The following is a 23184-nucleotide window of genomic DNA, read 5'->3' as shown; positions in this document are numbered from 1 at the left end:
TGTTGTGGTGTATGGATCTACTTGCAGCGCACACACAAGGGAATCCTGCAAGTCTGCACCTGCCACTTCTGGCTGTGGCTATGTTAGAGCCAACCTTTCTTCTGAATAACAGGCAAGTGTGACTGGGGAGGCACCAGGTCACTACCTTTACAGGAATGACGGTCCTAGCAACTGAGAAGTAATTCTTGCAATTAATCAATAGTTTTGCTTTTCTGCAGAACTAGAATATTCTCGGCTGAAACAACTTGAAGTGGCACTGCCCCAGCTTGTGGCTGTCTCTGAGGTCAGTGCTCCAGCACATCTGTTGGACACCACTGCTTCAGCACAGCCCAATAAACTGTCACCACAGGACAAACTGAGGTTAAATCAAGGCTGATAAAGCATGTTTACAGATTCCATTTTACAAGTCTAGGCCTACCACGACCCCCAGCACAGCTATAGCTGCTTTTGCTTTAAACATATATCTGTGATCCTTGTCTATGTATCAGAGACCTGTCTGCATCTGAAGCTCCTCACTCTGCAGCAGCAGACAAGTAACAGTGCTCTTCCTGTACGACAATGCTCCAACTACTGCCCATCATGCTGGCTGTCATCCCAGTGTCCCCAGGCCATTTACCATTCCCAAAGAACTCAGTGAAAGATTGTATCCTGCATTTATTATCCCCAGATCTGAAATGTAGTGAAACGAATTGTTGCCAAATCTTTGGTAAGGAAAAGCACAGGACAAACAGCTCTGCTTCAGTCAGGACTCTTTGACTTCACCATTCTCAGAGCTACTTCACAACCAGTTCCAACTCACCAACACTTCCTACAACCTAGAGAGCAGAACAAATGGACATACATAAACAGACAAATCTAATTGTTTAATTTGTGACACATCAGTCTTTTGAGTAATCACTTCCCTGTGAGTTTTCACTCCCTCGCTCTACCTGATAACTTCCAAGTCCTCCACCATGAGATATTCATCCAAGTCACATTTACTGCCATCTAGACCTTTCTGCAGAACTTGGAAGCACTTATACTGATTGGCACTATTTTCCCAGAATACATATTTTTCTCCTCTCAGGTCATGGCTAGAACTGGTGAAAAACCTGAAGATCCTATTTGATCTACTGGAAGCAGCTCACATAGTGACATTTGTCCTTTGGCTGACACTCAGTGCTTCCACAGCAGCAGTCACAACTTGGATGGGCCCTTTGAGAAAGAAAAACAAGGTAATACCCTACTCAAAAAGTCAAAGCCAGTCATTTGGCACCAAAGAAAGCAGTGCATGGGAGCACAACTCCTTCGTTTGTCCTGTCCTTCCATTCACCCAGCCACTTGCGTGCTAGATGGGCTGCTGGGCAACATGAACCTTTCCTGTGACCAGTGCTGCCAATCTCATGCACCAGGTAAATTAAAACTCATGGTCAAAAAAAGCTATTAGGTTCAATTTGCTACCTTTCTCTTTAATACCCTTTGTTTTAATAAAAAAATTAAAAATGTGTTTTATTCAAGCTTCTGTGGCTCAGGGTGAGATTTAACACCAACTTTTCCAAAAATCTGTTATTGAGAACAAAAATAGAAGTTCAGTTGATTAGTCTTTAGTTAAACCTGCAAGGAACAGGGAACTAATTCATAGTCCAAAATTGCTACATTATTGAGTCTCATTAGAAAATTCTAAGGTGAACACCAAAACACCAAACCTGAGCCACCGTCTTGGTGAGAACACACGCTGGTCTTCCATAGATCCCTGTTCTGTCTCTAACAATTGGTCTTCAGAACACTTGCAAGTTGTGTCCGTCACTGTCCACAACAGAAGCATTCGTGGCTTATTCTGTGACTCACTAGAAGTGCAGTGTTCAGTCGGGCTGAGCAGAGGTGCCTCAGCTGTGAGGACCCTGCTCACTGCCCCCACAGCTCAGTACTCACCACTTCACATCTTCCAGGTTCTGGCCACAGCTTTGGTTGTAGTGAGGAACTGAACACTTAGCAGGAAGAGCTCATCTCAAAGCTCAGCACTTGCTGACTCATCCCAGCACACCCCAACTACCATGGCTCACAAATCAAGATTGTTTTTCTCTCTTTATTGACTCATGGATTCTTGGGCAGATCTGTTAATTACACTGTTAAATAATAGTTAAAAACAAACCAAGGCCAGAGGAGTTTGAAGTATCTAAACTGAAGCAGAAATTGGGAAGGAAAAGGCAGGAGAAGCTGGGCTGGGGTCTCCACTTGTGTATCATATCACTGCAGCTTGGATACCCCGACGGCCACTGACGTGACCCCAAGCGACAGATTCCAAGGCCTGGCTCAGATGGGACATTGTCTCAATAAGGAAACAGTTGCCCAAACGTAGCCAGATCAGGAGAGAACAACTCTGTCCAGACCTAGAGGTGGCAAGGCAAGTGGAGGGGAAGCAGTATTGCAGCAATCCTAGAACACAGCCGCAGGGAGCAGCAGCTCTGCTCCTGCCGGTGGGCAGGCGAGTCGTGGCCACCGCCAGCCCCACGAGAACACGGCCTGGGGGCTCCTCAGCTCACACGTTGTGGGTCCGTTTGGTGAGCTGCGGGTCCTCATCCACCAGCTTCGATTTGAGATGCTCCTTGTAGGCAAGGATGTCCCCCTGCCACTTGGTGATTGTCTGCTTCTCACAGACCCAGATCTCCTGTGCAACCTGAGAGAAAACACACAAGGAGGAAGAGGAGGCAGAGGGGGATAAGGAGAGAGGGTTGCAGCTCAAAATTTTATAATCTTATCAGAACTGTAAAGTTTTAAAGTTAACTAAAAACTACTCCGAGAAGTCTGGCAACGAAGGTTCGTTAACTTCCACATTTAGACTACGAAAAAAAATGTATCTACAGGGAAACAGCTTCCCTGGTGTTTTCTGCATAATTTAGACAAGATTTTAGAAATGAAAATCCTAGGCCCCTTTATATTTTGATGTTGTTAATGGACTAAGATGAAAAGTTTTTCTTGCTAAATTGGTAATTGAAACAAAAGTAGATTTTGACCTGAACTACTTGGATCTATCACAGTGAAAAATAAAATCACACCTGAACTTGCAGCCAAAGCTAGAGTTGATAGATCAGCACTTGACATTTGAGGTAGCTTTTATTTTAAGTACTTGATGTTATCCTGGGCTAGCTCAGTAATTGTTTAACATGAACACAGTAAGAGAATTAAGATTTTTTTTTTTTTCACTCACCCATCTTTCTGGGATGTGTAAGAGCCAGTCAGTTGAAAACACCTTGTTTTAATTACTAAAATATTAGAAAGGTACTCTGACAAAACTCACAACTGTCCTTACCTGTTGGATAAGTCTGAAGTCATGGCTGACAAGCATCATTCCTCCTTCAAACTCATTGATAGCATCTGCCAGTGCATCTATGGTTTCTATGTCCAGGTGGTTGGTGGGCTCGTCCAGGAAGAGCATGTGAGGGTTCTGCCAGGCCAGCCAGGCAAAGCACACACGGCACTTCTGCCCATCAGAGAGGTTCCTGATGGGGCTCACCTGCCCAACACACACACAGCTTGCAGCTCTGCAGTGACCTGATAGGCTACCACCCCAACCCAAACCACTTCAGTCTCACCTTGGGCTCCCAGCAGCTCCACGACACAAGACAAATGTTCAGCCAGCCTTATACCTACACTAACCTTCTCCCAGCCAGGGAAGAAGGGAATTCCAGGGGCTTCTGAAGGACTGCATACAACAAAGCCCAGCTTGTGGCAAAGGTGTGTAAGGACAGTTGACTGGTCTGACTGGTATTCAACAATCAAACTAAACTTCTGCAGTGACATGCTGAACTGCAGGCACGTGGACAACTGTCACACACAGGATGTCACACTGTCACACTCTCTTGTGTGAACCAAGTGGACCCTACAAACAGCTGAGAACCTTCTAGCACTTCTGCCTGGTATTCATCTCAGAAATAAGACAGAAGTAAGACAGTTCAAACTATTATTAAAACATGCTCAGGTCTACCGCTATACCAGAACTTGCTTTTTTTCCACCCAGAGTGAGGGGGTCACCCCTTCCCAATCCACACATTGCTGTAATCCAAAGAAAGTTCCCATGAGCCATGAGTTATTTTTTTCTCCAATTTCAAAGGCAGAGATAGAAAAAGCATTTTGATGCTGTGGTGTGCCATGCTGCATACTGTATCACACTGTCAGGTATCAGCAGAGTAACAGAAAACACAGAACCTCTACACCCCGAATGAACAAAAAGCAAACCTCAACAGCTCATACCCACCTGCTGCTTCCCCGTCAGACCATATCTGCCAATGATTTTCCTCATCTCCTCTTTCTCCTTGATCTCTGGGTAGCATTTCAGCATGTACTCCAGAGGTGAGAGGTCTAAGTCCAACTGCTCTTGCAAGTGCTGACAGACAAGAAAAGTCAGCTTCAGGCTGTGCAGGCCAACCACTTCACGGCCCTAAGCACTACCCCCCTTGCATCCCTCTGGTACCAGCGATGAGCAGTAGAACACAGGAGCCAATAACCCCAATCACAGGACAGCCTTTGTGCCAAACTATTAGGGAATAATTTCCATTTCACGAGTGCTGCTTCAGAATAGGAGGCTTGCCCACCACCCAACACAAGGCAACCAGCTTCTGCCATAGCAGGTGGGAGACCGAACAGGAAGGACCACAGCTAGCGTCTTATCAGGCTAACAACATGAGCTGAGACCATTCCATGGTACAGTTCCTTCCCCCATCTCCAGACAAAGAGACAGCAGTGGGACAGGCCTTAGAAGCAGAACTAGAGGCGCAAGGTTCCTCATTCCTGACAGCTTTTTCCTCAGCATTCCCTGTCCCTGGGGGCTGCTGTAGGGAGTACCTGGTGGTATCTACCGATCTTCACATGCGAGTGCTTGCGAATCATCCCATCTGTGGGCAGCAGCTAGAAGGGGAAAATAAAATAATTTCACCAGGAAATCTCTCCTCTTGCAGTATGCCAGAAATACAGAATCCAGCCATCTCCAGTTTGGCACAGAGGAGGCAGTCTGAACAGGCAATATGAAAGAAAAAGCCCTGTGTTTCAACAAGACCATAGGACTTCTAAGGCCTGGACCAGGGTGTTTTGGCAAACAAGTGCACTTTGCTGAAGACTATCCCAAAAGTAAAGGCCCAGAGCAGGGTAGACAATATGTGGAGCAAACCTCTCCTGTGAGCAGCTTCAGCAGTGTTGACTTTCCAGCTCCATTGGGTCCAACAAGAGCTACGCGAGTATCCAGGTCAATCCCAAACTCCAGGTTATTATAGATCCATGGCTGCAAACCACAAAAACCATGAAACATTACGCCTTTTCAGTACTCTCCAGAACCTCCCCTGCACCTGTAGTGCTCTGTCCCCAGCAGGCCCAGCATTAGCACTGCCAAGAACTTTGCTCCATTAGTCATAATGCAGCTCCCCTCAATAACCTCAGCCAAAAGTCTCCCACTCCCAAATGTGACAGGAACACAAGTGATCTATGCATACATACTCCCATACTCACCCCATCCTTGGTGTATCTGAAGCTGACATTCTGCACCATGATGACAGGAGGGGGAATTTTCCCACAAGGCGGAAAGTAGAACGATAATGTCTGTTAACACAGAATATCCACCTGTGAGACACCCCGAAACACAGGACAGCCCAGTCATTCCACTATAATCATGCCTCACTGCCAACATCAGCTGTAGACTGAGGCACCAGATTGTGACTTTTCATAAGTCACTCTTGCAATTCACTCAAGATTTATTCTGATGAGCTGCTTGCAAGCTCATCTGCTGGCTAACAAATCCCTATTTCTTTCCCTTTGAACCAAATGTTTGTACTTTTTGTACAAGTTTGTACTCTTTACAAAAGTAAAAGCTGCACTGGGCATCCTCTCCCATCTCCCATGAGCCCTAGGCATTATTTTCTGATTTCTGTATCTGCAAAATAGTCTTATTGATATGACAACTCCATTTCCCTCCCCTAAAAAATTCCTCCTCCTCCTCTTCTCATTCTTCAGCATTACTTCAAGATGAGTACAGGGGTCCTTGGCATGAGGAAGGGTATCTCGTTCTTGCTACCAGCTCTGTCAGCCATTCCTACTGTCTGCTGAAGACCCTTCTACTCCTGTAGTCCATGTTTCAAATACAGATCTCTAGATGCAATCCCATGTCTGATCCTACCTTATCATTCACAACTCTCTCTGTCAAGCCAGAAGCCATCATTTTTTGAAGGGTCTTCTCCTTGCTCTGAGCTTGCCTGGCCAGCTTTGCACTACCATGGCCAAAGCGTGCAATGTAATTCTGCAAAAAAAGAGTTCGACAAAAGGCACGGTGATAAGGTTGACAAGGGGCAGGGATGCCCACTAAAATGGTAGGAGGGTGCTCATGCAGCTAGGCAGGTACCTTCATATGAGCGATTTGGTCTTGCTCCCAGTGGAATCGCTTCATTTGATTTTCTTCAAGTTCTAAGCGAGTCTTTACATACTGATCATAATTTCCCTGGAAAGAGAGCACGGAGCATCAGATGTGAACAGAGCGCAGCCCCTGTTTCTGCTGGTTACATGGGGCTCTGTTTACTCACCGTGTAGTACTTCAGTTTGCGGTTGTGCATGTGGATGATGTTGGTGCAGACACCATTCAGGAAGTCCTGGGAGTGGGATATCAGCACAAGGATCCGCTTGAACCTGTGGCACCACTTAAGTTATTAGAAACGAAACTAGGAAAAGAAATCCTGTTCATTGGCCCTGATGATGACAAAGGCTTTATATGCATTCTCTGGGAAATTGGCAGTAAAGCAGCTTCAACCAGCTACAGTGAGTAAATCCTGCCAACAGTTTTCACTGTAGTAAAGCAACCTGCACCATTATACAGTTTTCGCCTGTTATCACAAAAAGCCCAGAGCTGGCTGCCTAAGTGGCAGGTAACTTGTGTCGCTGATGCAGCTGACTCCACTGGCATCACATTTCTAAGAAGTTTCAACCTTTGCTGCTTACTTTCCCCTCAGTACAGACTCCCATCCGTTACACACAGTGCATCTGGCTCTGCTCCAAATCCGGACAAAGAAGGGTTAAACCTCCCAAAAAGAGGTTCGAAGTTTTCTTCTAAAGCACCTCACTTCTAAAGCAAGGATGCAAAAGGTTCAATTGACAGAGCTGACAGAAAAACCTCTGCAAAGCCAAAGCCTTCTCATAATACAGTTCTTTTAATGCATACCCCATAACCTGAGCTTCCTAACAATTCCTAAACTTTTTGCCTTACACACTAACATGTTACTTTTGTTATGAAAACTAGTCACCTCACACACTAGCAAAAGATGAAACCAACACACTCAGATATTACAGTTCTGTAAAAACAGAGAAATGGTGGGCAGGAAGATGAGCTGAGAGCCAGGTCTGGAAAGCTCACACTACTGGTACAGAATACAGTGCTGGTACACAGGCTGCCAAGGTCTGCTCCCAACTTTCAAGGAAGCACCTTTACCCTGGGAGTACAAACCAGAATTTCTCATTTTTTCAGTGCCAGTGAGACAGGGAGATGAATTGAATTCTTTACCCTTGCATCACATAACGTCACACAGCAGCAAGCAGAAGGTGTCACTGGTACTTCAATGCAGTTACGCACCCACAAGAACTATACAGTTACTCCTGCAAAACTTGATTACATGCTGACAAGATGTTCATGCTCATATACTGACAAGTAGAAAAGCATAACCCACAGAAACAGCAAACTCCTCCATGCTTACGTTTTCAACTCTTCCTCCAACCACACACAAGCATCCAGGTCAAGGTGGTTTGTGGGTTCGTCGAGCAGCAGCATGAAAGGCCGAATGAAAAGCGCTCTGCAAGGACAAGGGAGATGACAGCATAGGATAAGTGTAGGTAACCCAAAGCCTCTCAACTCTGCCCTGAGTTCTTAGAACTGTCTGTGGCTCTGCAGTCACGCACTCTCATGGGAGGCAGGTGGCACTATTCCACTCACCTGGCAAGAGCCACCCTCATTCGCCAGCCGCCACTAAAGTCCTTCAGCTTCTTCCTCTGCATGGCTGGCGTGAACCCCAAGCCATGAAGGATACGTGAGGCCCGTGCTTCTGCCTTATCAGCATCCAGCTCCTCCAGGCGTTCATACAACTCCAAGAGTTTCTCACATTCCGCTGAAAGAGAGCCTGCTGGTCAGCACCTCTGCCTACAAAGGGCACTCAGCTGCACCGCTGCACAGCTGGGAAACCTCACAGTCCCTCTGCTTTACCCCTATCTAGCCCCTTCCATATCCAACCCTGAGACATTTCAGATGCCACATGAAATAATTCATCGAAAAAAGTGTCATCCATCCCCATTAGTATAGGGCAGCTGAGGGAAAAAGGTACCACAACACGTGAGAACTACCCCAAGGAACCCAAATTTTCTTTGGTAGAGAAAGAAACAGAGGAAATGTTCCCTGGGACTCTGAGAAGCTTTACCATCTTCGTGAGCTAAACGTTCTGCTTCTCGTTCCAGCATGGCCCTCTCTGTATCCACCTCCATCACACACTGCAGAGGGGTCTTGTCACTAGGAGGCATCTCTCGGGTCAGGTGATAGATGTCAATGTGCTCTGGGATTGGCACTTCTCGCTTCCCAATAGCTGACAAAAGCATGGATTTCCCTGTGTGCAGATAATCACAATTAATTGCTGGATTCAGTGAGATATAATGTCACAGTGAAACAGATGAGATACACTCAGATCCCAGTGTGACTCCTTCCCTTTCCAACCTCAGAAAATCCTGGGGATTTTTTTCCCAAGAAGCCAGAAGAACTGGAACCACAGCAGAGCCCACTGCCTCTCTAGGACAGGCCACCCTCCTAGCTAAGGCTCATCACCCCAAGGACAGGACTAAGGACTAAGACATAAAGAAGCTTTTTGGAAACCACTGCACTTCAGCCCTTGCCCAGATTTGAGGAACTTTATCTCTGTTGTACTCTCTGCTTTCTAACCAGGTCTGACAGCTGGTATCAGGATTCCAGATTCCGAAGACTTCTAACACAGAGGAAAGTAATGCACTTGTCCCTGAACAACCTCGGTTTTCCTGAAACTTAAACCAAATGGTCATCACACCCATATTTTGCATCTCTCAATGTAGTGACACTTTCTCCATGGATGGTACAGTTGTTTTTCTAGTCAGGCCAAACCACACATCTACTCCTCTATCCAGTACAAGTTCTTTGACCAACACCATCAGCGCTGGGTTTACTGGCTCTACTAACCTAATCAGGCATACAGGAATCAGGCAGATTAGCAGATCCCACACAACTCACCCAACTCTCCACAGAAAAAAGATCAAAAGCATACTTGAAATCCAGAATGCAATCTCAGACTTCTATCAGCAGTCCTAGTAATTCCCCTTCCTGGGTGGAGACATGGGAGCACAGTAACTGCTGGGTCCCTTCCATGTCTGTCTAACAGTCTTCCTTCCGGTTCCCAGCACTTCCCACCTGCACCTGCCCAGCTTCTCAGCAGCATGACACCTTTACTGAGCTCCAGGGAACCGTGCTGCTTTCCCTCATCTTACCAATCCCATTGAGTCCGATCAGGCCATAGCGTCTCCCAGAGTTCAGCTCCAGCTTGGTGTCACTCAGCAGCTCCTGGCCATGAAAGGTCAGTGAGAGGTTGATGATATGCACATCAGTGCTGTTGGGGTGGGAGGCCAGCACTCCTGTCACAGCTCGGGCAGCAGCTTTCTTTAACTCAAAGTCCTCCAGCTCCTTTGTAAGAGCATCCACCTCTATATGTAGAGAAGACCAGAAGTTTTACTGATTGACCAACACAAGGGAAGTCATAAGCCCGTGTACCAAAAGGCCCGGGACCACAAAAACAACTCTCATTTCTACAGAAGAGTTTAGGAGACCCAGATGCAATGACATTCAGCTTTTCAGTTTAGTAGGAAGATATATATGGTCTGGTAGGAACTTCCACCAGCTAAGGATCTAAATGTCATCTAAATAAAACAGGACCATCAGAGCTAAGTGAGCAGGTAGAACAGCAAGCTGTTCTCTGAGTGTGATGGGACTAACCCCCCTGCAGGAAGGACTAGACTAGGAATAGAGCAAAGTATTGCCTGCAAGCTTAAGAAAAGGCTTGACCAGAAAAAAAAATTGACTAGAAAATAAAAGAAGGGGAAGCTGAGAATAGAGAAGCAGCAGCAGCATTGAAACAGTCCCTACTAATTTTCTGAGAAGCTATGATGTCCATCTGGCACACTCCCCTCTTCCTTTCCTCCTACAGTACAAGCAAATCATAGAATCACAGAATCCTAAAAGAGTTTTGGTTACATCTTCTAGAGCGCTTAATTCCAAACCTGCTGCCATGGGCAGGGACACCTTCCATTACAGCAGATTTCTCCAAGCCCCATCCAGCCTTGGACACTCCTGGGAGTGGGGCAGCCATAGCTTCGGCCGCCTCTGCCAGAGACTCACCACCATTCTTCCTGTCACAGGCCAATTTTACTCTTCAGTGCGAGATGCTGCCCTTTGAAGCAGCCAGGGGCACTGAGGATCTTGGCAGGCAGACCAGATTGTGCCAGTGCAGAATGACACCGTGGCTGTCAGCATTCAGCACTCCTGGCAAAATCACTCACTCAGCAAAATCACTCTTAACACCATGGCAAACGTGCCTGAGCCAAGGAGCAAAAAAACGCCACTGGCACTGATACAGGACTCCTCTGGGCAATGACATAGAGCAGTAACGACAAAGAGTTAAACAGGTGAGCAAAAGTGGGGAAGGGAGCATTACCCCGATGCATAAATAGCTCGTTAAGAAATACGCCGGTATCCACCCATAGAGCCACATGATCTCTTGGGCCGGAAGGGACCCACAAAGACCATCGAGTCCGAATCTCGGCGGACAGACCCCGACCATCCTCCCCGTCCCCGAGCGCGCTGCCCGAAGGCTCCCGAGCCTTTTCCGGGCCCGGGCCCCGGCCCCGCCCGCCGCCCCGGGCTGCACCAATACGGAGGCGCTATGCAAATGAAGCCCGGCGGAGGCCGGCGATTGGCCGGCTCGGGCCGGGCTGCCCCCGCGCGCGCCGGCGGCTCGGAGCGCACCGCGGCCTCCCGGAGCCCCCGCCCGCCCCGGCGCCCAAAAGCGCGCTGGGCACCCAGGGTCAGAGCGACCCCTCCGCCCCCCGGGGCTCCGTGCCATACACGCACTGTCTCTCGGCACAGCGCACTGCGGGCTGAGCTTGGAAGAACCTTGCGGGCTGCCAGGTGAAGTAAAGGAAGACCCAAAAATAAACTCTCCTTCTGTAAGCGTTACCTGCCCTATTTCCTTTCGGACCAACAGCTCCTTGTGGTCAAGCCTCTGTCTTTAACTGCCACAAAACCTCTTTCAGAGGCAGACTGTTAGTTTCTGCAAACCAGGAACGTCTCAGAGAAACAGGTAAGCAGATAGTCGCAGCAAGTAGCAGTAAGAAGAGAATTAATTCAGACGCTACAGTGGTTTCTGAAGGAAGAAGGAAAACTCCAAACGAAACTAAAACCCAAAAACCCCCCAAGAGGTCTGGGCATCAAGTAGCAGAAGATGCGTCTGAGTAGGGGAAACACCATCAGCCCCCTCCTCTTCACACTGCCATGCCTCAAACGAGGGCCACGGGCATCCTTCAAACACCCATACGGCCCATGCGGAGCCCCCAGGGCCCGCGGGCGCCCTGCTGCCTCCGGGCAGAGCGATCCCAACAGCAGCTACTGCAGCCTCCCGGTTCCGCACAACGCATGCCCAGGGTGTTCCGTGAGAACATCACCGTCGCGGTTCGCCCACCCGGGGCACAGCCGAGCGCACACGGTCAAGCCGGGAACGGCTCCGGCCAGGCTCCCGTCCCTGGGACACGCGGGGCAAACACAGGACCGGCCACCCTCTCACCTGGCAGCACCGTCCCGTTGGCCTCCGGGGGCCGGACTTCCTGCGGCTCAGTCCCGGCATCACCGTTCTCGTCCGGGACCCGGCGCGGCCGCTGCCGGGCCTTGGCCGCCTCCTTCTTCTTGGCCGCCTTCTTCTTGGCCAGGTCGGATGGCATGGCGCGGGTGAGAGCTACGCCAGGAGGGGGCGACAGGCGCCGTTAGGCCGCGCCGATCCGTCCCGGCCCGGGTCGCCCCGCCTCTGTTCCCCGCCCCGGCGGTCCCGCGGGCCGTCCGCCCCGGCCCGGAGCACACGGCGCCACGCACCGGCTCCTGCCGAGGGTTCCCGCCCCCCTGCTGAGCTGCCCGCGCCGCGCCGCGCCGCCCACCCCGGGCCTGCCCTGCTGCTCCCCGCTCTCAGCTCCCGGGGCCCGCCCGCACCGGCCGCTCGCGCTTTCCTTCTGTCGCAACAGCCCCGCCGACGACCGCGTGCGCGCGCCCCGCCCCCTCGGAGCCCCGGCCAATGGCAGCGCGGACCGTCACCGGCGCCGGGCGGCGCGCGGCCCTAGGAACGCGGTCCGCACGGCCGCCGCGCCTCCCGGCATGCCACGCGCCGGCCCGGCCCCGCCCCCGCGGGTACCATAGAGGCGCCGGTGGCACCGGCCAGAGCGGCAGCCAGGCACCATCGACAGTGGAGCGGAAGCGGAAGCGTGCGGGGCGATGCTGCAGGTGAGGTGGCAGCGGCGGAGTGCGGCCGGGCTGCAGTCACTCGCCGCGCCCCTGTCTCGGAACTCCGGGCCACCCTCCGTCCTGTCACTGTCCTGCGGGTAATAGACCCCCGGGGCCGCCGTCCCGCGGGACCACTGCCGCACGAGCGCCCCGCGCCCACCATGTCCTGCGGCTTCCCTGTGAGCTTGGCCCGGTCGTAGTTGCCGCGATGCGCCTGGGCGCGGTCCTGAGCGCGCTGCGGCCTGCGCTGCCCCTCCTGCTCGGGCTGTCCCTGGGCTGCAGCCTGAGCCTCCTGCGCGCCTCCTGGAGCCACGGCGCGGCTGAGGAACGCTGTCTGGCAGCGGGCCCGCCCGCGCCGCCCGCCCGCGGGGCTCCGCCCGAGGCAGCGGAGGGGAGGCCGGGCCTGGGCCACGAGGACTTCAGGCCCCGGATTGTGCCGTATTACAGAGACCCCAACAAGCCTTACAAAAAAGTGCTCAGGTAAGTTGTGTTTTTTCTGGACTGGATTTCCTTCAAGTAAAATATTCTTGTGGGAAATTCTAAATCCTCGTGTGAGTGAACAGGTTCAAGGTAAAGTTTGCTGTTCGAAATAGCTTGTGTAGTAAGAGCGTGGTGCACCAAGGCAACGGCCAAGATTGTTACCTTATGGGGTGCAAGAGACATGTCCAGGAAATTAGCCTGAGGGGGAAAAAAGCAAGCAAAATTGCCCAAGAAGAGCAAGAATGTTTCTCAGTACAGGGAGGGTGATTATGCCCTGCTCAGGTGAGGCCCCACCTGCAACGCTGCATCCAGCCGTGGGATCCCCAACACAAAAATGACACCAAGTTGCTGGAGTGACTCCAGAGGAAGTCACCAAGATGATCAGAGGGGTGGAGGAAAGGTTGAGAGAATTTGAGTTGTTCAGTCTGGAGAAAAGAAGTTTTACGGTGATCTAGCTGTAACCTTACACTACTGGAAATGGAGCAGCTAAGAAGGATGGAGAGAGACGTGTAACAAGGACGTGGTGTGATGGGGAAAAAGGGGAATGACTTCAAACTGAAGGGGAGTGCATTTAGATTAGATATTAGGAAGAAAGTCTTTCCTGTGAGGATGGCAAAGCACTGGCGCGGGTAACCCAGAGGAGTTGCGGCTGCCTCATCCCTGGAAGTGTCTGATACTGGTTGGACAGGGCTTGGAGTACCCTGGTCTAGTGGAAGATGTCTCTGCCTGTGGTAGGATGTTGGAACTAGATAATGTTGAAGGTCTCTTCCATCCCAAACCATTCTGGGATTCTGTGGTTGTTTTGTTACTCATGTTTAATATAACATGTTAAATTATTTTTCATAACTTGTTTTAACTGGTCTGCTTGTTAGGAAAATTTTGATCAATTAATCATAGTGTGTACGTTAAGGAAGTTTTCCTGCCTGACCATGCAGGAGCCACTCTGGGCATCACACTGGCACTGCCCTAGGCTTGTCACTGCTGGGACCAAGGCTCCTTTGCAGCTACAGCTCAAGTGACCCAACAGGTGCCCTGCTCAGCTCCTCCCACACTCTATGCTTGTACTGCCAGACAAGTTTCCTTTGTCCCAGGTTTCCTGTCGTAGTGTCCCTTTGGTTTGTTTAAGTATTTCACTTGTGGTGCAGCAATATCGTAACAGCTCAGGGCAGTGCCTCTGCAGAGCAATCTTGAACAAAAGGGCCCCTGGACTTCTGTAGCCTCATGGTCTCTGTGTAGTCTCTTCATATGTTTCCTCATGTTCCTCTTGGTGCAGTGGTGGCTTTTGGTCTGGAGTCTTCCCGTTGTTCACTGGGTCCTGCAGGGCTTTGTGCCATTTGTGAGGCCAAAGGCCACCAGCCTTTGCTGGATCATGGCCTGGGGATTCAGTGATCTCCCAGCACCCAGGGCCCCATGTGCAGCTGCTGCACCCCAGCACACCTCAGCCACCAGCACTAGAGGCTCCTCAACAATCATTCCTGTGTTTTTATTGAGCATACATGCGAAGCTGCATCTAGTACTAAGCTTCAAGTGGTTAGCTCTGTGGTGTTTTAATTTTAATTGCGCCAGCACAGTTTTCTAGCTCAGATAGATAATGTGAGGTTGTAGCTGCCTTGAAGGAAGCAAGCGTTTTTACAAAATGGGATTTTTACTAGTGAGTCTTCTCTTAAAACTCTGTGACTAGGCTTTTTCAGCCTGGGTACATTCCAGCAGTTAAAGACTTATCCCAAGTTACCATAATCCTTTGATTTTTTTTTTTTTTTCTCCTCCAGCTGTTTGTCATGTAGGTATGTACTTCCTTTACAGAACTCGCTACATCCAGACAGAATTGGGATTCCATGAGAGACTGTTTGTGGCTGTGCTGACCTCCAAGGCCACACTGAACACGTTGGCAGTGGCAGTGAACAAGACAGTGGCCCACCACTTCCCACGCCTGCTGTACTTCACTGGGCTGCGCAGTGCCAAGGTGCCCCATGGCATGGTGCTGGTGGCCCATGGTGACGAGAGGCCCATTTGGCTCATGTATGAGACCATGAACTATATCCATCAGCATTTTGGTTCTGACTATGACTGGTTCTACATCATGCAGGATGACACCTATGCCCAAGCTGAACAGGTCAAGGCTCTGGTGACACACCTGAGCATTAACCAAGATGTGTACCTGGGGCGAGCAGAGGAATTCATCGGGGGAGATGAGCAGGCCCGTTACTGTCACGGGGGCTTTGGCTACCTGCTGTCCCGTAGCCTCTTGCTTAAGCTCCACCCACACCTGGACAGCTGTCGCAATGAGATCCTCAGTGTACGCCCAGATGAGTGGCTGGGTCGTTGCATCATTGATTTTCTTGGCATCACTTGTGTTTCCCAGCTCCAGGTACTACCTCTCTGCTCAGGTTTTGTGTTAGCTGAGCCTGACAAAGCCCACAGTCTTACTTGTTCTCTGCTGCATTGCCAAGTGGCTTTTTTGTGAGATGGTGCTGTGAGTTGCAGAGGGCTCTGTGCTATGGCAGCATTGGGGGAGGGGAGGCCCAGAATCACAGCTGGGATGTTGAGGGAGAGAGCACACATAAGACTTAATTTTATGCCCTACTAGCATGGCTAATTCACAGGTTTTTGTAGGCAGGATAAAAAGGGTATGTTGGTACTGAGAAGCAAGTGGGAGTGCACTGCAGGGTGGGAGGGACAACTTGCCCCCTTTTTTTTTTTTCTGGGTACTACAGTCAGTATGGAAAGAGGCAGATGTGTGTTTGGGGTAAGTAAAAGCTGCTCTGTGAACTCAAGTTCCATGCCCATCTTTCTGGCTTTTGTCTGCTTCAGGGCCAGCATTATCACACTTATGAACTAGCCAAGAATACTGAACCAGAGAAGGAGGAAGAAGAGGAGTTCCAAGCAGCTCTTGCAGTGCACCCTGTTTCTGACATGACCCTGATGTACCGGCTGCACAAGCAGTTCAGCAGGATCCAGCTGGACAGAGTCTATCAGGAGATACAGGACCTCCAGGTATGTGGTGAGGGTTACCCACAAAAAACTCCTTGACGAAACACATTTCTTTCATTTTCAGCACACTGTAGGAAGAGCATTGCTTATTTGTGGGCAGCTGTCAGTCAGACCCAGGCTGTAGTCCCTTGTCTCAGAAACAGCACTTCTGATACAGCATTAACCAAAACTCAGTGTGACAGTACTGGTGTACAGTTGTCAGTGGTGAGGTGGGCCTGGGGAGGAGCTGGCCTAGAACTCTTTGAGAACATAGTGGCAATAAGTTTGTGCTCTCTCTTTGCACAGTTGCAGATCAGGAACCTGACAGCACTGACGCCTGCAGGTGAGGCAGGTGTGACCTGGCCTGTGGGCATTAATGCCCCATTCCTTCCAAAGTCCCGTTTTGAGGTGATCAGCTGGGACTACTTCACAGAACAGCACCTCTTCTCCTGTCCTGATGGCTCCCCAAAGTGTGAACTCTCTGGAGCCAGCAAGGCAGATGTCAGTGAAATCATTGAGTCTGCAGTGGAGCAGCTGAACCATTTGTATCAGCCCCTGCTCCGCTTCAGCAAGCGGCAGCTGCTGAACGGCTACCGGCGCTTCGACCCCACGCGGGGCATGGAATACACCCTGGACCTGCTCCTGGAGGCTGCCACCCAGAAGGGTCACAGTCATGTTCTGGCCAAGCGAGTGAGCTTGGTACGACCCTTAAGTAAGGTGGAAATTATTCCCATGCCATATGTGACAGAGGCCACACGGGTGCAGTTGGTGCTTCCCTTGACAGTGCAGGACCTGGATTTTGTAGCAAACTTCCTGGATGTGTTTGCTATGAACACACTGGACACGCATGATAATGCTTTGCTGACTTTGCTTTTAATCTACCATCCCTATGATGCCCAGAGAGTTGGTCAGGTGGATGTTTTTGCTGGAGTCAAAGCCATGGTAGGAGAGCTAGAGAAACGCTATGCAGAAGTTAAAATCCCATGGATTAGTGTTAAAACGGAGGTGCCATCGCAAGTGAAGCTCATGGATATAGTCTCAAAGAAGCACCCTGTGGACACACTGTTTTTCTTGGCCAGCGTCTGGACAGAAATCAACACGGAGTTTCTGAACCGCTGCCGTATGAATACCATCAGCAATTGGCAGGTCTTTTTCCCTGTGCATTTCCAGGAGTTCAACCCTGCACTAGTGTACCGTGGTGAGCAGACGGCATCCTCCAACACTGACTTCCTGAGAGATGGGCATTTTGACAGACATTCCTTTGCTGAGGCCTGCTTTTATAATTCTGATTATATGACAGCACGTACCAAGCTCGCAGCCGATATCCTGGACCGAGATGAGGTGCTGGAGAGCATGGAGGTATTTGATGTGTTCCTCCACTACTCTGGCCTGCACCTGTTCAGGGCTGTGGAGCCAGGGCTAGTGCAGAAATATACACTGCGAAGCTGCAATCCGCGGCTCAGTGAGGAGCTGTACCACCGCTGTGTGCTAAGTAACTTGGAAGGACTTGCATCCCGCTCACATTTAGCCATGGCCCTCTTTGAGCAGGAACAGGCCAACAGCACTTGAGAAATGAGAAACACCAAGAGCGTCTCAGCACCTTAACACTTGGCACTTTCCATCCCCTTCCCAGCCTTGCCATGGGTGAAGGGTATGTCAGGGGAGGAGGAAGACTTTCCCAGACCCACTCTGAGGCACATGGGCTGCGGAATGAGGGTGTTTCAGTAGAGGGGGTTTGGTTTGTTTTTGGGTTTTTTTTTAAATAAATTTAATGTTTTTTTCCAGGCAGAATAATGTTGTCACTTGTAAACTTTGCAGCCTCTGGGATGAGGGAGGTAAACCAGCTGTAGAATGGACCTTACTTAAAGCTATGTAATTCTGCTGAGCAGTGCAGGGAGAGAGTGAGTATGAGCTGTGTACTTGGACTAAGTTACCTTGACGGTGCTACCCTCAGGGCTGTTGCTGCATCCTCCTGTGTGTTTATGCATTTCACTTTTTCGAGAGGCATAAACACAGCCTGTCTGGTTTATCTGGACAAAGCTGTTCAGCCGCTTTCACTTTTGCGGTTTTGGTTCTTCCAGAGCTGCAGTGTTTGAATATCTTGGGGATATTTATCCACATTGAAGGGTGTTTAAATATCTTGAAGATGGAGACTCCATAGTCCTTCCCAGCAGTATGTTCCAGTGGATGGTAACTTTTATAGTTCAAAACTTCTTTCTCCTGTTTAAATTAAATTTCTTGCATTTACATTTGTGCCCATTGGTTCTCTCAGCATCACTGGACACCACTGAGTACCAGCTGTTTCTGTCTTCCCTACCCTTTCCTGTTACTGACACACAAACGGATGAGACTGCGCTGAGCCTGTTCTCCAGACGAAACAGTTGCAGCTCTTGCGTCTCCCTGTTAGGACAAACACTCATTACTCAACATTTTCACATCCCTTTAGTGAACCAACTCCAGTATGTCCATGTCTGTCTTGTACTGGGAAGCCCAGACTGGACACAGCACTCGTGAGTCATGAGAGGACCATGTCTCACTTGTGCTAAGGAAACAGTCATTGTCCTTGACCTGCACAGTCTTCTGCTGCAGCCCGGGATGCTACTGGCCACCTTTGGTCTGAGGGAATGCTGCTGGCTTATGTTTAGCTTGGTATACACCAGGACCCCACTAATACTCCTACTTTTTCAGCTTTCCAGCATCATCTCTCCAGCCAACATCCCAGAAATCAAAGCCCAAAATCCTGATGTGAACTTGTGAATTTATGAGGTAAGCCAGCAAGTGTGACTGACCCTGTTCATTGCTGCAGGGCCACTGCTGAAGGAGAGAGGTTGTATTTGCTACGCTCATAAGGTGAAGGTCTGGTGTTGGCATCAAAAGAGATGCTGAAAAATTTGAGAAGAAGCATTCAAAGAATTAATTAAAAGAAGCATTCAAAGTCAGGAACCATGGTTCAAATTGGATGGAAATCTCAGATTTGTTTATTTAACAAGTGAAGCATGTTTCAGTTGCATTTACATGGGAAGAGCATAGGTCTCTGCAGTGCCTTATGGGGATAAGTGTTTGTTGCTAAGTGTACAAAGCAGAGCAATGCAGGGTCCCTAGGTAGGTGCAAAGGAGGGCCCTTTATTGCAAAAAACCAGACCTTTTTAAGCAGTTAGGCTGTTAGAAGTTACACTCCATTCTAGCAGAACAAATGTAATTCAACTAACCACCATTCACCATGATGTGAGCATGTAATGGTTATATAACTTGTTTTTCTACCTCCAGTTCAGATGAGTCACTTTCCCATAGTTCTCTTCTACTTAGCTGAAGTAGCAGGCCTAAGCCATGATTTTACAAGGTTAACAAGGCCTTATTTTATCAAGATTTACCTATATGCAACATCTAAGCACACATTCACACAATGAGGACAATGGCAATTACCTGGAAAACCTTTTATTATTATGAGTGTTGTTTTGCATGAGGAGGTCCTGACCCATTATGATCCAAGTAGGAAAGACTCAGGCTGTGCAGGGTGCTATTTAAAATACAGTGTTAGAGCTAACATGATAGAACAGTGTACATCATTTCACATCCTTTAGATGTGGGGAACTCCAAGTGGGCCTCTGATTCATACCCAGCAGGCCCTGAAGACCCCACTTTCAGTGCTGGTTCTCCCTTTTTGCCATTAAAGCCATTATAAGAGTGCAAGAAAACAACTCTGTTTGTCATTCCTCCTGTCAGACAGAAAGGATGTTTGCATGAGAATTTTTTGTCTCACTGTTAGACAAAAGCCAGGCTATATGAGTGACAGAATGGCTGGGCATGACCCAGACCTGCCCACAGGCATTTCTGAATGATGAGCTGTAAGACTCTATGGTGGGCAAGGGATCTATGCAGCAAACCCAGGTCTGAATGTTGCCCTGTGAGCAGCACAGGCCTGTGTGTGCTCAGATTAACATCTCCTTGGGATGCAGCGACTGCCAGGTGGGATCACACGCCACAACACAGATGGACAGAGTGAAAACTACAGTGTTGCTCACCTTGGGGATGGTGTGCTCATTTTGAATGCAAATGAGATTCTGGTGCATGAAAAAGAACATCCTGGTGTCAGTGAGGATGCAGAGCTTGTAATTGCAAGTTTCAGTACAGTGTAATATCCAAGGAGAATTCCTTGGATCATTGTTCTGCATAACACATCTGGAAGCACTGGCAGTGGTCACTGGGTGCTGTAAGAAACTAAGTAAGCAGTAGATCTTCTACACAGGGAAGATCTTGTCATGCCACTGAGCTGAGCATTAACCTGGGAGAAATGTGGGCATTGGCTGTCAGGAGTTGCTAACTAGGAGCTGTAGGGGGTGTGACAAGTGGGGGTGTCTGGGATGTAAAACAAGCTGCTAAAAGAAAGGGTTTGAATTGAGAAAGGGAAGTAAGAATCATTAGTAAGTTTTCATTAGACAAGAAAGGGAAGCAAGGGAGAAACGTGACAGTGAGATTTGATGGATGTAACCCAAAAGCCTGGAATGTTGCCAACTTGTTGGCAAGTCCCTGCATCAGGTGATGATGCAACCGTATACAGAACTTAAAACTCCTAAGAGCCTCTTATATCTTGGGAGAAAACTGAGGGAAGCTGGAAGCCAATTCTTCTATCTTTTACAATCCAGCTCTGTGGGAAGGGAAAGGCAGGAAATACTGCCAGCAAACTGCCCAATCCATAAGCTGGGGATTCTGATTTTTACCTGAGGGACTGTTCTCCAGCCAGTGTTGTTTGACGCTTAATTATTTGGAAGCAAATATAAGACTTCTACAAATAAAATCATCAGATTATGTAAAAATACACTAAAAAGTCATGAAGAGAAGATAATAATGAAGTAGAGTGTGTAGCAGAGTAGCACTCTTCACACAGACTTTTGTCTTGGAACAGTCAAATGCAAACTTATGTGCTTGGAGAAGATGGTGTATCACTCCTCTAGAGAGGACTGCATGTTAAAAAAAGTAAGTCTGTAAAGAAATTGACTGTATTGAAGTGCAAGCAGCTTCATTTTTCTTAGACCCACTGTTTAGTCACTAAAATCCAGGCTCTGTCCCAGCCCTGTAAAGTATGGATTTAAGATATAACAGATCTTTACAGTTACACAGTCTGGGGGAAACAGATGCTGTTGATGTGAGACAGCAAGAAGGGCCCTGGTGGCATAGTACACAGCCTACTTTTAAGGCTTCTAGGGAACAGAGAAAAGAAGAAGAATGTTTGAGGTTCACAAAACTTACCTGAAGATTGTAAGTATTATACAATGTGAGATGCAGAACTCCTGTAAGACAATGGGTAGTGGCTTTAAACTGGGTTTAATGGTTTTAAACTAAAAGAGGGTAGATGCAGACTAGATGCAAGAGAGACCATCCTTAAAATAAGGCTGGAATGCACTGGCACAGGTTGCCCAAAGATCCTCATCCATGGAAGTCTCCAAGCCAAGGTTGAATGGGACTTGGAGTGACCTTATTATGAGTTGGAGATGTCTCTCTCCATGGCAGGGTGGGACTAGATGGCCTTTAAATGTCCCTCCCAGCCAAGCCTTCCTATGATTCTATGAACTCTTAGAAGGTGATTAGATGACCTGATTAGGGTGTGTGAGTACATGTACTAAGTGAAAACACTGGATACTAAAGCAGTTTTTAGTTGTCCAGGGGTAAGGCATGACTGCAGTAGATTAATTGCAAAAGAAATCAGGCACATAGTTTCAGTGCTGAAAGTGAGTAGCTAGTGGAATTACAGTGGTAACTTTTCCAGTGTGCTAAAGTTTACTTGGTTTGTGTGACAGAGATCGTTGGAGGCAAGTGTGAAATTACTTGTCAAATATAAGTGGGTAGACTAAGTCCTTCATGGCCTTAAATTTCATGACTGTCACTGTATAGCGGCTGAAATTTGCAAAAGAGAAATCTATCAAAGGCTGTTAAAGCCAAAACCTCTTGCACAGTAGGTCTCTGAATTACAAATCCATAAAAGCTAGGAGAGCTGCCAGGGAGGGATCATTCTTTGTATACCCTATTTTTGTGATTTTTTTTTTTTTTTTTCCTAGGCAGACAGTGTTGGCCACTGTCAGGGAGAGGATAAAGGAGTCAGGTGTGCTTATGATTTGACTCTGTGCCAGAATTTTTGTCTCTTGTGCTAAAAGAATACTAGATCTTTTTCATGGATGCACCTCAGTTCAGCCAGAAATTATGAACTATGTGAGGATCATGATACAGAGTCTGTGTACTGTAGTGGGGTCATGTACTGGTGAGGAAGGCAAACTACCATGAACATCATGTTTGATCTTGTAGCCCTGAAGAAATGCACACCCTTATGTGGTGTGTCTGCTTTCCCCAACATGCATTGGATGTATTTACTTTTGTGTATACTTCACTTTCTTTGGGCTCCACAGCAATGGATATTTTTCTTCCTTTCTTCAGTTGGGAAGGTCATTTCATCCATTGCACGTTTTAGACTGGCTGACATATCCTGTTGGAATAATGCATCGATCCTAGAGAAGGATGCGTAGTATATGTTACAATCGCGAGAAGCTTCTGTCCCAGCTGCATTTTTAGCTTCAGGAAACAGGTAAAAATAGACTCTCCACCTTCTTATCTGTGACAGTGCTACTACTCTATCCCAAATTAATAAGTATACTTAAAACAAAATTTAAAAAATAAAAATAAAATAAAAATAAAAAATAAAATAAAAAATAATAAAAAACAAAAAATAAAATAAAAAACAAAATAAAAAATAAACAAAAAATAAAAACAAAAAAAATCAACAAAAAACAAAACAAAAACAACCACCCCCAGATGCTGTGAACTCAGATACTTTATCTATTCACAGTGTTCATCTGTTGTCTCCAGGACTGGAATATAAATGATGTGCCTCTGCCACGCGCATGGACAAGTAGTCCATCCCCCCTGGGGAATCTGCCCGGGGTTGCCTCCCCTCTGCTCCCTGGGGCACACCTGACCAGCAGTTCAGGTCTGTCTGGGCAAATCCTTCACTCAGTCACAGCTCACAAGCTGCTTCACCCCAACGTGCTGCAGAGCCAATTCCCAGCACACTGCAGAGTGCAGCCCAGGCCTTGCAGATGGTCTAAGGTGTTTCACAGTAGTCTGGAGTTGCTGTTGGCCAGATGAGATGAGCAGATGGAGGACACGATGCTCTCATTAACAGGTGCACATTT

General features: G+C 48.4%; 2 protein-coding genes across 5 annotated transcripts; one reads left to right on the top strand and one right to left on the bottom strand.

Annotated features, from left to right (window-relative positions):
* Positions 1-1905: 1905 nt before the first annotated feature.
* Positions 1906-12281, bottom strand: ABCF2 (ATP binding cassette subfamily F member 2). 2 transcript variants are annotated; one of them, XM_062505360.1, is made up of 15 exons: positions 12266-12281; positions 11850-12017; positions 9505-9717; positions 8418-8600; positions 7940-8111; positions 7704-7799; positions 6543-6645; positions 6365-6460; positions 6143-6262; positions 5479-5568; positions 5144-5254; positions 4822-4884; positions 4235-4363; positions 3290-3493; positions 1906-2656 (listed from the first exon to the last, which is right to left on the bottom strand). In XM_062505360.1, the coding sequence occupies exons 2-15, from the start codon at positions 12001-12003 to the stop codon at positions 2519-2521; spliced, it is 1872 nt and encodes a 623-aa protein (XP_062361344.1). In that variant the 5' UTR covers positions 12004-12017; positions 12266-12281; the 3' UTR covers positions 1906-2518. The 2 variants fall into 2 exon arrangements, with proteins under 2 accessions (XP_062361344.1, XP_062361335.1); XM_062505351.1 differs by lacking the exon at positions 12266-12281 and having other exon boundaries at positions 11850-12064.
* A 335-nt stretch (positions 12282-12616) lies between these two features.
* Positions 12617-18170, top strand: CHPF2 (chondroitin polymerizing factor 2). 3 transcript variants are annotated; one of them, XM_062492846.1, is made up of 4 exons: positions 12617-13033; positions 14837-15401; positions 15845-16027; positions 16310-18170. In XM_062492846.1, the coding sequence occupies exons 1-4, from the start codon at positions 12762-12764 to the stop codon at positions 17570-17572; spliced, it is 2283 nt and encodes a 760-aa protein (XP_062348830.1). In that variant the 5' UTR covers positions 12617-12761; the 3' UTR covers positions 17573-18170. The 3 variants fall into 3 exon arrangements, with proteins under 3 accessions (XP_062348830.1, XP_062348839.1, XP_062348841.1); XM_062492857.1 differs by having other exon boundaries at positions 12988-13033; positions 14803-15401; XM_062492855.1 differs by lacking the exon at positions 15845-16027.
* The last annotated feature ends 5014 nt before the right edge of the window (positions 18171-23184 follow it).

This window comes from Cinclus cinclus, chromosome 1 (assembly GCF_963662255.1).
Source record: "Cinclus cinclus chromosome 1, bCinCin1.1, whole genome shotgun sequence".
NCBI classification, from domain to species: Eukaryota; Metazoa; Chordata; class Aves; order Passeriformes; family Cinclidae; genus Cinclus; species Cinclus cinclus.
Note: the sequence above shows the minus strand (reverse complement) of the source record. Positions and strands in the feature narration are given on the sequence as shown.